Source organism: Brienomyrus brachyistius, chromosome 1, assembly GCF_023856365.1.
Source record: "Brienomyrus brachyistius isolate T26 chromosome 1, BBRACH_0.4, whole genome shotgun sequence".
Taxonomy (NCBI): Eukaryota; Metazoa; Chordata; class Actinopteri; order Osteoglossiformes; family Mormyridae; genus Brienomyrus; species Brienomyrus brachyistius.
In genome coordinates this window covers 31,195,757-31,210,822 of record NC_064533.1, presented here as the reverse complement: position 1 = coordinate 31,210,822, position 15,066 = coordinate 31,195,757, and the positions used below count along the sequence as shown (strand labels likewise).

The window sequence follows — 15,066 nt, the reverse complement described above, 5'->3', positions numbered from 1 at the left end:
ATGTTACTTCAGTATAAACTCAAAATTAGCTGTATCAAAAACGCAGGGGTAATATGCAAACCGTACAGGTTATTTACAAGGTAATAATACAATTTAAAAATAATGCATGTGCGTGCAGATTTGTCTTATTTCAACCAGCTGATGGAAGTTGGTAACCCTATAGCAGTATCTTACTTATAGTTATAGTAAAAATGTAGTGTGCGCATGCTCGTTTCCTGGGGAGGCGCATTTTGATGACGCAGTTAACCAATGTTTACCATCCCATCCTGGGGATGCAAGGTTAGATTGATAGTTTCGGATTAACCCGTTAAATAAAACGCACCGTATTTGGCCACACAAGCAACAGGTTATGATGATATAACCATCGGAGATATGAGGAACTACTCATCCGCTTCGCTGGTTCGTGTCCGCAGTACGGGCTCGGTTCCACTCGGCAGCCCTTCGTTATGTTGGGGTCCATCAAACATCCTGGGGCTCCTGGATTGTGCTGCTGAGCAGCTTATGGTGCTTAGGGAGTTTCAGTCCTCACTTGACACCTGTGAGAGGGGCTTGGAAAGCCTTGGGGGCCTCGGCGAGCTGGAGGACGGCGGGTACGTGACGCTGCGGTGCGAGGCGCATTATAAATGACTAGTTCAATGATTGATGTCCTGGTAGTGGTAAAAATCAGCTAAAGTGACATTAAGGGACACAATACTTAATTGCTTGCCGTTGTGATTGTGATGTACTGTCTACGCAGACGTTAGTAAGGAGGGGTTTTATGTAAAGTCCCATCTCTGGCTGGATCTTTATCGTTACTGTATCGTTGACAGCATGAAATACGCGGAGTTGAAGTCGGCTTTCTGCATTGTGGGGATTCAGGCACTGGCAGAACTCAACAAGTGGCAAGGCGTCCTTTGCTGGGTGCTGCAGTACTATGGGAAACCTGAAAAACTGCCAGCGAAAATCCTGCAGATGTGGTATGTTTTTTTTCTTCTTCTTCATTTATTGTATTAATGGTGTAATTAGTCATCTTATTTTTTTTTAACCATTTCTTCTCCGTTTGTAGTATTCTTTTGTACAGGAAGGTTGGAGAGCCTGCCACTATGCAGGAGGCAACCAGTCACTGGTTGAATTACCCAGCTAACAGCAGTGTGCCCGGGTTCGGGCCTGTGGCAGAGCTGTACCTGTTACACATATTACTGCCTTGTGGTCGGCTGGCAGAGGCCAAGGAGCTGGTTTTGGGCCCCGTAGGTAACTTGGCATTTGGTGAGGACCAGAGGAAAGCTGCCCTGGAGATGGTGGAGAACCAGAGACGATATACCCCGCCTCCCACCCCCAGCTCCACCCTGAGCTCTACGCTGGCACCGAGTATCGGGACCATTCCACAAAGAGGTGCCCCTATTGCTCTTCGTGTATCTGTGCTTCTGTTGATATATTCTGTATTGCTTGTCCTTTACATACCCTTTGTCCTCCTCAGGGTCCGTCTCACCCAGGTTGGGGGCTGTGTTGCGGCTGCTGCACCAAGGGCTGATTGTGGCTCGGGCACATCTGCAGTCCTTGCCCATACAGAGAGCACTGCTGGCAGCCTTCCTACTGTACCTGCTCCTTGTCCGAGTAGATCCAGGTAAGAGAGGCCATGACATGCCACAAAAACTGCAGTAGAAACATTTCCATCAAAAGTAATGATCAGTTGAGAAATCAGGTCTAGCTGGTCTATTGAGGCTAATGGTGTTGAAATTATACTATTGGCAAGGGGATTTGAACCAGTAACCTTCTGATCACAGGCATTGACTCCTTACCCACTGAGCCACAATGACTACTCAGTACAGCCCTTTTTCGAATGTCCAGACCTCGATGCAGAGTCTCCCCTTTCCTGCACCGTAGTGAAAGCATATATCTTGTGTGTGAAAGTGTCTTCGGTCGTGGTCTGACAGACGGTTTTGTATTTTTGTGTTAAGCAGCACTGTCCACTGCCTTCCCCTGGATCTCCAATCTCCTGCGAACACTGAGGCACATGTGGGCTGCCATGTTTGGGCCATACCACCGCTCTCGATGACCTACTCACGCTGACTTCAATCATATGTGGAGATGGGGGAGTCATCCGTACCACAAATGAACTATATAATTAAGAATTATGTTTTATCATTTGTTGAAAATTATTTACATTAAATGTTATGAATACCCTTTGATGGACTGGCATCGTATCTGGGGTGACTACCCTGTGGAGGGAGTAACTTATGACTGTTGAATATGAACCTCTGAATACCATGTCATGTCAGTCTTTCCCAATAAAATTCCATTCTATCCTAAGTTTTTGTGTTTGTTAATTGAAGGTAAAACCTTGTGAATTTGTGTTTTCCTAAATTTGATGGGCATAGATAAATCCCAGGAGATTTTTTTTAACACACACACACCCATCCATCCATTCATCCATCGATCCATGTAACCTTTTTTTATTGAGATAGGAGGGTTTTGCTGAAGAACCTCATAGAGAAATCACTCTGACTCTGGAAAGATCACAGGTACAGCATCTTAATCCACTTGCCAGTGCCAATTATTTATTTCACTAAAATGAACATAAAATAACAAACCGTATTATTGTTATATAAGTTAATCCTTATGTATAAAAACCATAAATTTATATGTAACGATGTCTGTTTCTGCTGTCATTATAATTAAAGTGCACTGCAACGTAAAACGCCATTTCGTATAAGAGATGCGTTTCTTAAATAGAAAATACTGTATGTCCCTGCCAAGTCGCCGTACTACGGGTTGGTCTGTTTTTCTTTTACTTCAGGATATACTTATGGAGTAGGCTGGATGTCCTTTATTATAGTTAATCGGTGGGGTGCTTATACAATTATGGTCCGGTTTTAAGTGCTACGTTTTTCAAAGAATAAGAGGACAACGAAGCCGGTTCAAATCCCGTGATTGGCAAGGCCTTACCATCAGTTGCTCCAGGGATCTTGCATTCCCAACTCTACGGCGCTCAGGCTAGAAACGCCTGCTAAATTAATAAATGTAAATGTAGACATGTAAAACATGCGATCGGTGAGTTACGTGCAGCGTGTCAGCCTTGACTTTACCGGGACGTTGTTTCCACACGCCATATGCCTGGGGGATGCAGACAACGACTCGGTATGTATTGGAGACGGACGATTAGTAATTTGTAGATGTCGTGCGCTTAGTTTGCGAAGAAGGTCGATCCTGATGCTTTTTTGTTCGGTTTGTCCCTTTTTATCAGAACATTTATAACTTATCCGAACAAAACATATTGCTTTATAAAATTGAGAGAGATGCCGGTACACGCTGGATGAAATATCTGCTGTGATAGACTGGTGAAAGGTAGTCCCCGGTCTGTTACCGTGGTCTGTCACCGTGGTCTATCCCTGTCGTACTGTCCTTCGCAGCTAAACGAGCTTGTGGTCGGAGACACCAGCGGGAAGCTCTACGTCTATAAGAATGACGAGTCCAAGCCCTGGCTGACCCGCTCCTGCGCAGGGATGGTAGGTGCCATTCTGCTAGCATGTCCCTGACAGCTTTTTCGAGGCTCACCTGCGGTCACTCTCTACGATTTTACGTTACAGCTCACCTGTGTGGGAGTGGGGGACATCTGCAACAAAGGGAAGGTAAGTCTGCTGTATTTTTTTCTGGGACTTGTAATCTAGCGGTTCTCAAATTGTGGGGCACCAAATAAAATGCTCCCCAGCCCCTCCAGCTAAATCTTCCCTATTTCACCCACCAACCCCCTGACCCCCAATTTTTTGAGAGCTACAGCTCTAATCGCTTCATCTTATTTTTTTGCATGTGCAGTCATTTAGCCACCCCTCTCTCTATTTCCCCCTCCTTCTATCTGTCAGAACTTTGTAATAGCTGTGGGGGCAGAGGGTTGGCTTCATCTGTTTGACCTGTCAGCTGCAGCCAAGTCTGAATCATCCAGCCAGCAGGAGGCGCTGTTCTTTGATGATCAGACGCCCTACTTTACGCAACATATTCCAGCTAACACTAAAGTGATTCTTATTAGTGATATTGGTAAGTTCCTTTCTTCTCTCTGACCTTTAAACCGTTTATCTTAAACACTTCTTAATGACATGTTTTTAAAACTTTATGTTTAAATAAATCAGTAAATGATTCAGGCCTTTCATGGCATTGATTGGTTTCCCCCTGTCATATTTCGAAGTGGCTTTTCATACCCTACAGGATATGGTGTTTTATCCCTGATCCAATATGCCCTGTATTAGATGGTGATGGACGGAATGAGCTGGTGTTGGGCTACACAGACCGTGTGGTGCGAGCGTTCCGCTGGGAGGAACCCCCAGACGCCCCTGAGCTGGAGAATGGGCAACTTGTTCTGCTGAAGAAGTGGCTGCTGGAGGGCCAGGTGTGTGTGTGCGTGTTGGTACATGCATGACAGGTGTGTGTGTGCGCTGTAGTACATGCATGCCAGGTGTGTGTGTGCGCGTTAGTACATGCATGCCAGGTGTGTGTGTGCGTGCTAGTACATGCATGCCAGGTGTGTGTGTGCGCTGTAGTACATGCATGTCAAAGACACAAGCAAACAAGACGACAGGACACTTTGAGAGACACAGTATCATGCGTATAGGCCTGTTTACAGGCATCCTTTTGTAACGAGTTGCCTGATTGAGATGCACTGTGAGCCCGATGAACATAAACCTCTATAATTACTGGGACTTGGTCCTTCTCACCCGTAGGTTGACAGTCTGTCTGTGAACCCTGGACCTGAGGGTCTCCCTGAATTGATGGTTTCTCAGCCTGGCTGTGGCTACGCTATCCTCTTGTGTTCCTGGACACAAGAGGGTCCTGCTGAGCCTGACTGCAGTGCTTCATCCTCCCCTGAGGGGTAAGACAGTGGAGACTGCCACCACCTCTGTGGGATATGTACAGTGGGTGTATGTTCTGCATGTGGTCTCTACCTCCTTATCAGCTGCTTAAAATTTGCACCTGTGACTCCTGATGGAAGTTGGAACAGCATGCACTTGAAAGTGTGCGCCCTTCTTTGACGTTTCACATGCACATGTGACAGGGAAGGACCTCCCAAAGACGTCATCCTCCACCTGACCTCCGGCCGCATCCATAACAAAAACGTCTCCACCCACCTGATCGGCAGCATCGGCCAAGGTGCAGCGGCTTCTCTTTCCCCTGCATCCGTTCCTCTTCTGGGATGTTGTTTTTCCCAAATGTAGTAAAATCTGAGAAAATTGAGTTTAGTTTCATTGCATCTCTGTATTTTTTTCGCCCACATGTAGCCACCAGGCTAGGGATGGGATATGACTTTAACGTTGGCGTGACACTTTACTTAGCTGTAAACAATAGTGAGATGTGGCATGTGGTCACTGTAGCCAAATGTCTGTTTAATCAGGATTCAGGAAGACCTGGATAGAAACTGAGCTGATTCTTAAATATATTCAGTTATATGTATTATTATGAACTGCGATTGGTTAACGCCCCATCCTGGGTTGTTCCAGTAGCCTCCGGGACCCTGGATAGGACAAGCGGTTTCAGAAAATGGATGGATGGATATTATTATGAAGAATTAATATATGGGAGTTGTCTGAATCGTTTTATAGCCAATGCAAGCCAGCGTACCCTCACATGTATGTACCTTGTCACTAAGCTTTTTAAAACCCTACACTGATTCTGTCCCAGGGCCCTCCAGTGACCCCTCCACATGTGGCCTGTTTGCCCTCTGCACGCTGGACGGTGAGTGACACAGCGGCCCTTAACAGTCTCTTCTCATCAGATTAACTTTTGAGTGTCTGTGAAATCCTGCTGGAGCTTGAGGTGAGAGTGAGGAGAGTGGTCAGCATGATAGCATGTCAGTCTGTCACAGGCACCCTGAAGCTGATGGACAGCACTGAGCAGCTCCTGTGGTCCGTGCAGGTAGACCATCAGCTATTTGCCCTGCAGAAGCTAGATGTCACGGTGAGTATCACACTCTGCTCTGCTCACCATACCCACCTACTCCTAATTCCACCCCTCTATTACTCACCATACCCACCTACTCCTAATTCCACCCCTCTATTACTCACCATACCCACCTACTCCTAATTCCACCCCTCTATTACTCACCATACCCACCTACTCCTAATTCCACCCCTCTATTACTCACCATACCCACCTACTCCTAATTCCACCCCTCCATTACTCACCATACCCACCTACTCCTAATTCCACCCCTCTATTACACATCACCCCTATCTCCTCCCACCACTGTCCCCCTGCCTCCACAGTGACTCCGTTTGTCTGTACAGGGGGATGGGAGAGAAGAGGTGGTGGCCTGTGCCTGGGATGGCCAGACGTACATCATCGACCACAACCGTGCTGTTGTCAGGTTCCAGTTTGATGAGAATGTCAGCGCCTTCTGTGCAGGTGGGCAGTAGATCAGAGGAGAGTATGTAGGGCTGGGCTGCTTCACTGCTTCAGAAAGGAAGCTGGGGCTCAGGGGCTGTGCATTCCTTGCCATCTTCCATGCCTTAATTTGGGCCTGGAGATGCAACATGTCTCGTGGCCACTGCCTCCATAGGCTTCTGTGGCTTTTGGCTGAGGATGTTCAGCTCAGCATGTGACTCTGGCTGTGCCTTCTGGGACAGGCCTGTATGCCTGTAAGGAGGGCAAGAACACACCCTGCCTGGTCTACGTCAGCTTCAACCACAAGATCTATGTCTACTGGAGCGTTGGGCTGGAGCGCATGGAGTCCACCAACCTCCTGAAGGTCTTGGAGGAGCAGACCGAATACCACGAGCTGCTGCGGCGTCTGGGAGTGGGTGAGTTCCCCCCCCCCCCCTGCTGTGCTTACTGGGAAGCGAATGGTCACTGGGGCAGAGGTGACTGCTAATGAAATGGCTGAGGCTTGGTGCGGGGCTTCAGGTGAAAGTATTAAAAACAGCTTTAATATTGTTTTCTACACCTTATCCATAAGGACTTATAGCAGCTGTCCACATTAGTAAAGGTTCATAGCTGTATATGACCAACAGCTTTCTGCACTGTCTGGTTTTCTGTCTGAATTAGTTTCTCTTCACATTGTCTATTGCATGTTAAATAACTAAATATCTTGTGCTCTCCTTCATCGCTTTGCAAGCCTTCGTATATTTAATGCCCTTTCCTGGACAGGCTTGTAAGCAATTTTAAACAAAAACATCTTACCAGATGAATAAGTAAATGTAAATACTGCGTTTTTGGTGAATCAATTGAATGCCATTACCAAGGAGTGAAAAAAATATGTCTTCCTCAGAGTACAGTGAAAAAAAGTATAAGTAGCAAAGGATAGTAAGTGATATACATGTTTTAGGGTTTTGTATTGTGGAGCTTTTGGGAATTTTGAAAAACATTTTGACGTACTTTTACCTAGTGAGTCAAAACCATGCAACTGAAAATTTTATTGTTGCACGAAATTGCACTGTTTTTACAGTAATATCCTTAAGATAAAGTCTAAAGCCCGGTTCAGAAGGGCTTAGTTTTACATTACGCATAATGTAATGTAAGTGACGCAATTACCAGCGAGGTCTGTAATTATAATCCGGTCTGAATCTGACATGTCTGTAATTATTACAGGGCTCTGCTGTAAAACCTCAGCAGCAAATTACCATCTGTGTTTCAGCTAGCTGACCTCTTCTGGCAATAGTAGTCCGGTCCAAATGGGCCCATGCAGGCAAACCTATGTTTCATAAGGTGGAAACGGAATTTACCCGCTACAAATAGAGCTTGAATGGGTACTGAGTTTTCCGCATGAACATCTGGCCACCTACACCTACAGTCTCCTCTGCGTTTCGGTTGGTGCAGAGCAGAGCAGCACTACACGGACTTGTAAACTACTGTAGGGCGGGAAGAGATTTTTGTGTTTAATTAGTATGTTAATGAAGCCCAAAAAGGAATTTGCTTTTGAGATGCAATACCTCAGATATTAACATTTAGGAGGGGGGGGGATTAATTGTATCTCGGGTATCTCTGCTAATTTGGGGGAATTATGCACGTTTTGTTATCCTGTCCGAATTAGCCTGTGCAATCGCTTTATAAAGGACATAGCGAACCTCCCCTGGTGAATATGACCCAGTTCTGAATGGTACTTAGAGTCCTGCTGCTCTGTCTTAATGCCTTGGCAGTGATTTCTGTTGATCTCAGTTGCCCTGAAGGTGAATCTCTCTACCTGCATGTGTTTGACAGATCCTGAGGACACGGAGACTGTGAGGGGGCTGATCCAAGATGTGCTGTATGGGGAGAAGCACCCTGCACCCCCCCTGTCTGCCATCTAGCTGCTTCTCTGCCCCCCCCCAGCTGCACCCCCATCTTTCTGTTTATTTTTCTGTACAGTTTAGAGTTTGGGTAACATGTTTGGTCTTGGCACCATCAGTCAGCTGGGCATAGAGCAGCGTGCTCCTCATCCATGGTACCGCTGCATGGCTTAGAGATGCGAGACAAAACCCACAAGCTCCTCTGGAACTACTGTTTGCACAGTGGCAGTATGTGACACTGTGGTTTAGGATCTGTTATCTGAAGGTTGCCAGTTAAAAAGCCTCGTGTCATCGCTAAGACCTTGAATGAGATTTTGGAGAAAAGCATCGGGCAAATAAATAAGTGTAAATATTAAGCTGGGACATGAACTGGCAGCTCCATTAAGGACAGTTCATAGAACAGTCAATGGAACAGTCCATAGATTGTAGACAGATGGATTCTGTATGAACTACTTGTCATACCTACAAATGCACTGGAATGGTGGGAAAAATACCATGGTGGTGTAGCGCCAGCAGTCTACCACAGAGAAGAGAAAATGACATTAATGGTTGATGTGTGTGTGACATTAAGAGAACTGTGTAGTGCCTTGAATTTTCAAAGTCTCTTGACTTTGAGTTTTGACCTTATAGTTTAGCTGGAAACCAATTGAAATCTTGAACCTTTCAAGTTGTTCCACTTTACATTTCATGCTGCCTCTTTGTAGCCACTGCCTAAATGCATACATAATTCTAATTTCCTTTTTGTTGTTGTTACTAAATGTAAAATATACCTTTGCATACTGAACCATATCCGTTACAGAGCTCATTACCGCTTGCATTAACATCACTCTCACTTCACTCCCAGGGTTCATTGTTCCTTCCACTATAACACTGCATAAATACCAAACTGGAGGTGCACCTAACATAGTTGGAACCACGCAACTGAATGGGTCCAACCCTACAAGTTGCTAATGGCAACTGTTTGGGCGATTTCAGAAGAGGTGGTGTGGTGTTTTCCTTCCCCGCCAAATCAGGAGTCAGAAGCCACTTGTGTAGATCCAGATTCATTCCTTATTTCAACATCAAGGTTACAACCAAAGCTGGATGCTTGCAAGTGTGTCCAATACCTTTTTTGTACATTTTCTTATCGTTTTAACAATATCTCGTCACTTAAGCACCATTCTCCCTTGATCCACACCCCTAGGTGATAAGGTTGTCAATCATTTCTTTTATTGATTGGTCCCTCGGCTAAACATATTTATGGTGTGACCATCTCTCTCGTTTTTTTTTTTTAAGATGCTTAGCAGTGAACTTTTGGCGAATTCAGGCGATTCCCTTCTGTATTGAATCTTGGCAGCTTCAGCTTGTTACGCATTGCTTGGCTACAGGGTCGATAATATATTTGATCTTCAACATAGTGATACGTTTTTGAGCTAATTAAGGTGGATATTGATAGAACCAGGAGAACAGAAACTTTGAGACTAACGTAGGGTGCAGATACATACTAAATTGATTACGTTGTGCTGATTACTGTATGATTGATTACATTTCCTGATTACAGTATGATTGATTACATTGTACTGATTACATCATGAGTATTTTCCATGCTTTTTTGTAATACCCTAAAGATTACATTCTCTCGCCGTTATATAGTGTTAAATTATATTCCATAAAAGTCGCTGAGAGGCTAAGATGCGGAGGTCTGTCAGATGCGCTCTCCAAACATTGGGAAGAAGATTTCATATTACATCATGAACATGTTTATTTCATTACTCATAGATATTAAAACAATAAAACGAGGCACAAGCGAGCGTAAGCGGTCAACGGAAGTTGTGACTCCCCACTCACCCCCTGTCTACCAAACACCCATTGGCAGGTGCGCTGGCATGTGCCTTAGCCCCCCGTGAGGCATTCACCCTTACTGTAATAAGTGTAACATGAAGTGACAACAGGAACCTTTGGGAAACACACCCCTGGTGTTTTGATTTTAATATTATACAGGTGTGTAGGTAACAGAGGAATTAATGTTAAGGACCTGGAGTTTCAAGCAATAAAAGACAAACTAAAATTACTGACAACAAAGAAACCGTGAAACCTTCCTACCAGGACCTATTTTTTATTATTATTTATTTTTCCTTTAGATTTTTTGTCATCCCTGTTCAGAAAATGTCATCACTGCAGTTATGTCAAGTGTTTTGGAAAAAAATATTGCTAACAAATTTTGAAAATTAAAGTCCTATTTTTAGCATAAAAAGCATCACAAGAATGTTTGTGTTCCAAACATAATCAAAACAAGTAGCTGCTAATTTTCAACACCTTTGATACTAAACGTTAATTGATTTTGACTGTATCAAATTGATTATATTTAGTCTACTAAGTATTGTTTGTTCTTTGTCATTACACTCATTTCAGAAACACAATCATAATGTTTAAGGAAGAATTTTGTAACTAATGAATGGGTGTCTTTTCATTTAGTTAACTGAAGGGTTCAGGTATACATGAAAAAACTGAGAGCAAGGCATGGCGTTGTCATGGTCACCACAATCGGCATCACATTCTGTGTCGTCTTATGGTGTGAAACAGCACCATGCTTGAGGCCAAACCAAAGATCTGGAATGAGACAGGTGGAGCGTAACTCTTGGGTCTACATCATGCTAGGACAGTAGGTGTAGGCTTGTGGGAATTATTGCGAGCTCTATAATATCTAATCTCATCTGTAATATCTTACCGTGAGTAATCCAAAAGGCAGTCCAACTAAAGCGATGATTTCAAGTTTGTCTTTGAACAGGCGTCTGATGACTGGATAGCAACTCTAATAAAAAAGGAAGTAGAATCATACAGACAAATGAGGAGCTGAAAATGGGGGCTGGTTTTTCCTGTTTGCCTGTGGTTTCCAGTCTGTAGTTCATATTACTGGGGGATACTGTCATCATAATCATGCCACAAAAATACATAATACATCTTTCTTGCTTAGGTTGATGTTACGCAATGATGTGTTTCCACTTTTCTTATTGCATAAATATGGTTGTTCTATTACATTCTGCTTATACCGGTGTCTCATGCAGGTATGTTGCAGTGTCAAAGGGATGTTAAAGGCTAGAAGTGCATGATTGAAATCTCCTGCATCAGTTATGAAAATGTTATAAATTACTTCTGTAAAGCAATTAAGCTCAGGTGAACAGCAGTAGATATTCAGGCCTTAACGTGTGCATCTCTTTATGGAAACCTTTCAATCTACTCTTCTTCATTGTGGAGACAGCAATTCTCACTCTTCTGACTTTCAGTGACACTCCCTCCTTCTTCTGACATGTGGGGCTGTGTTTTTTCGGCCCGCAGCAGTGAAGCTGGAGAGGAGAACATTATTATGCAACTTTGCAGATCTGCTTGCATTTATATGTGTGCAAGCCTCCCCACAAAGTGACTGCTTACTTATTATTGAATAATGACTGAGAACTTACCGTGTTGTGTATTAGGTTAATTGTTTTTGTGAGAATTCCTGTTTTTTTATTTAAATGCTCATAGTATGTTTCATTGTAGAATCGCTCTACATTTTGCAAAACCTGCGTGCATAAAAGAAAGACTGAAAATGAGTGAGGACACTGTACACATCAAGTAGGTACATCGATACAAAAGCCAAAATGTAATCTAATTTCGATTTTGCAGTTAACTGCCCGTAAAACTCTACGATGTGCTACACAATTGCAGATTCGATGGGCTATATTGTTAAGAATGTAGGGCATGAAAGAGGTCAGGCTGGTGGTAGGAAAGCTTACCTTCTCGCTGTTGGTGATTGCCCATATCCCAGCTGAAACTTCCAATATAAATATAATGATCAAAATGAAGAAGAACTGAAAGCATGATAATAATCAAGCGTAAGTGTTAGAAACGATAACAAATGATGCGATGATTTGCTGGCATTGCTATGCTTCCACGGTATAGAAGACGATGGTATAGCAGCGTTTCCCATTCCAGTCCTTGTTCACCCACAGACAACCCATGTTTTGCCAGGAGGTGGGAGGGAGCAAAAGTGTGAACTCATAGGGACTAAAAACATAGACCGACTGTGGGTCCCCAAGGACTGGATTGGGAAAAACTCCACTACAGAACCCGAGAACCTGAACCACAAACAGTGTGTTTTGGTAGCTCCCATCTTATTGCATCTATGATCTCTGAGAGTTTTGAACTCTATTTCCCAGAGTCCTGTGCTACTTTCATTCAAACTGTGAATGGCATTGACTATCATCTGACATCAAATGTTGCTTATATGATTTAATGTATAGGTGTCAATCACTGGTTATATTGTGAGACACTCATTGGAGAGAGGGAGAAGCAGCCAGAAACTGAGCCAATCAGAATGCGGCCATGAGCGCCGCACGGCTCACCAGTCCGAGCATGCTGGGCGACTCCCTAACGGCACCACAGCAGCCCAGGAAGCCCAGTGCCATGGTGAGAGCTCCAGCGACAATGAGGATGTGAACCCCTGTGGAAGGCAGAGGTGCACCACTGTTCACCATTACTGGATGTTTGTCTAGAATCGTGCAGTACACAGCTTTGGTGATGTTAGTGGGCAGCTCTGCTGAAGCTCAAATGACTGACATTCGCCACACATCCCGCACATCCCACACATCCCACACATCCCGCACATCCCGCACATCCCACACATCCCACATGTTTACTCTGCTCATAAAGGCCCCTGCCCACATCATACCAATTCACTGGCCTATTCAGCCTCATTTCTATGCTGTTTGGACTTTCGGTCATTAATCTTATATTTTTAATGAAAGGTCACAGAAAGCAGTATGCAATTCCACACAGTTCTACACAGGACGTAACCTTAAAGGATTTGAAGTCCGGCTTTGTATTTTTAAATGTCCACCCCGCCAGCCACAGTAAAACATGTCACTTAAATCCAGAACGGGGCTCACCTTACCTGTTAGAAACAGAGAGGCAGATAGTTCTCCCTCAAAAAAACTTTTAGTTTTGGAGTTGAAACGTAACCACAGCGCGACTGCAAACAGCGCAGTCCCTGCAAGCTAATGCAAGAGAAGAAAACGCATAAGAACTTAGCTCACCCTCTATTTTATTGACTGCTCTTTGTTTTTAGTGTTGATTTTAGTATTTCTTCGTTATATGTAATTACATTACATTTCATCTCATGCTATGAGGAGAATTTGTGCTTTACTGTAGCAATTAAGAGCAGGTGAGACGTACGAGCACTAAAATAGTCCAAAAAAACACCCAATTTATTTTCTGGGCCAATCAGGAGAATATTTTGATGAGAAAAGTTTAATATTGTGAATAATCTTAGTTATATGGAAGTAGAGGTGGAAATTTCATGTCCAGAAAGTACAAATCCAGACCAGGATTTTGTTTCAACCAACCAGCTCAGTACTCTGTGACTGTTACACTTTACGCTCAACTGATTGGTTAAAGCTAAATCGCGGTCTGGATTTGTACTTTCTGGACCTGAAGTTTCCACCTCTGTATGGAAGTGAATAACAGACTGCTGTAGTAGGTGTGTTTTTTTCATTGAACTAGTTAGGCTACATGAAACAATGATATTACATACGAAAACTTAAGCAAGGTATTTAAAATGTTAAAGGAAACGTTAACATCAAAAGACAAAGTTTTCAATCAACTAGACTATTTTCAAAACCAGCGTCTATTTTAAAGGCCATTGATAAATGATAATAAATACATGATTCACAGTAGGTTATATACTTCACACATTTATAGTTGTGGGTTTGTTTTTTGTCCCGGTTCTGTGTCTGTGTGTTCGAGTGGTATATTTTAAACCATATAACGAGCAGAGAAGAAATGCGCATATAGCAAGTGATTAAATTACCGATGCCGTTTAAAATCAGTTGCTGTGCTGGGGTATCTCTGACAGTTCTTAGGCAGTGTGCGGTTTAATGGATTGCGCCTCTGTCCTGTGATTGGAAGGTAGCATTTTAAAATCCCCGGGTCAGCAGACCCTGTATAGCCCTACTTTCTCAGTTGTACGTCACTTTGGATAAAAGAGCCTGATAAATTATGTGATGATGGTTAGCAAAATGTAACTTGAAGAATGCAACAGATGGATATAAAAAAACACATTCGATTTAATAAACAGAATAAAAAAATGAATAATAATAATAATCAAAGGAAAAACAAATGTTACCACGAGGTGCGCAGAGACACCGAGGCGTCAGGATCAGCCGTAATCTCAATTTGGTAACTCGATTATCCTTTTTATTTATAGGGACTGGATTAAAAGACGTCCTGTGTATAGCGATTCGCAGACTGACGAAATACTTAGGAATCCTGATATAAATGACAACTACTGTTGTACTAATCATTCCCATACTATAGTCTAAATGAGTCATTCAAAACAATTGTATTTTAAGGAAATATGTTGTGGATACGTCCGTTAGTGAGGCTTGGAAAAGCAGCTAAAACAAAAACGGAATTAGGTCGGCTGCTCACTAACTGGTGCGTCACCGATCAATACAAACTGCAGCCCCACCAATTGCAGGGCCAAGTTCACAACATCGAGGAAAATAGAAATGACATTTAGCATCATCAGAAATGTGTTATCTGAAAATGCAGCTAGTCTGCGAAATCAAATGCACGATCGAGTTGAAACTTACCCAGAAAACAAAACTGAAAATAAACAGCAAATACTTCATACATATTTGTGAACATGTCAAATATGCCATAATTATTACATGGACTGTGTCGGGTGTAAGTCCGTGTAAATCACTGGTACTATGCTGGGCTACAGTAAATGCATGTTTGATCTTGACCGAGCGGTGTCCCTCTCCGGAGTGCGTCAGGCTCGATGAGACGCTGGTCATTTGCTGCTAGTCAGGTCGGCTTT

General features: G+C 43.4%; 4 protein-coding genes across 6 annotated transcripts in view; 3 read left to right on the top strand and 1 right to left on the bottom strand.

Annotated features, from left to right (window-relative positions):
- Positions 1-207: 207 nt before the first annotated feature.
- Positions 208-2,289, top strand: pex26 (peroxisomal biogenesis factor 26). Of its 2 annotated transcripts, none has more exons than XM_049031231.1 (5): positions 208-590; positions 810-956; positions 1,046-1,371; positions 1,457-1,603; positions 1,938-2,289. In XM_049031231.1, the coding sequence occupies exons 1-5, from the start codon at positions 373-375 to the stop codon at positions 2,033-2,035; spliced, it is 936 nt and encodes a 311-aa protein (XP_048887188.1). In that variant the 5' UTR covers positions 208-372; the 3' UTR covers positions 2,036-2,289. The 2 variants fall into 2 exon arrangements, with proteins under 2 accessions (XP_048887188.1, XP_048887197.1); XM_049031240.1 differs by having other exon boundaries at positions 209-590; positions 1,941-2,289.
- A 449-nt stretch (positions 2,290-2,738) lies between these two features.
- Positions 2,739-9,012, top strand: itfg2 (integrin alpha FG-GAP repeat containing 2). The gene is made up of 12 exons (XM_049031193.1): positions 2,739-3,117; positions 3,390-3,485; positions 3,567-3,608; positions 3,840-4,011; positions 4,221-4,360; positions 4,692-4,840; positions 5,024-5,118; positions 5,647-5,700; positions 5,831-5,922; positions 6,252-6,369; positions 6,591-6,764; positions 8,161-9,012. Exons 1-12 carry the CDS (start codon positions 3,022-3,024, stop codon positions 8,247-8,249), a joined length of 1,317 nt encoding a protein of 438 aa, XP_048887150.1. The 5' UTR covers positions 2,739-3,021; the 3' UTR covers positions 8,250-9,012.
- A 1,358-nt stretch (positions 9,013-10,370) lies between these two features.
- Positions 10,371-15,043, bottom strand: LOC125751867 (CD9 antigen-like). Of its 2 annotated transcripts, XM_049031261.1 has the most exons (8): positions 14,837-15,043; positions 13,138-13,240; positions 12,590-12,687; positions 11,981-12,055; positions 11,666-11,767; positions 11,477-11,551; positions 10,936-11,019; positions 10,371-10,817 (listed from the first exon to the last, which is right to left on the bottom strand). In XM_049031261.1, the coding sequence occupies exons 1-8, from the start codon at positions 15,041-15,043 to the stop codon at positions 10,758-10,760; spliced, it is 804 nt and encodes a 267-aa protein (XP_048887218.1). In that variant the 3' UTR covers positions 10,371-10,757. The 2 variants fall into 2 exon arrangements, with proteins under 2 accessions (XP_048887218.1, XP_048887224.1); XM_049031267.1 differs by lacking the exons at positions 13,138-13,240; positions 14,837-15,043 and having other exon boundaries at positions 12,590-12,721.
- The window catches only part of LOC125751820 (anoctamin-2-like), a 34,336-nt gene continuing 33,551 nt past the window's right edge, over positions 14,282-15,066 (top strand). The window contains exon 1 of the mRNA XM_049031178.1: positions 14,282-14,420. The gene's annotated coding sequence lies outside the window, so the exon portion shown is untranslated. The remainder of the gene's footprint in view (positions 14,421-15,066) is intronic.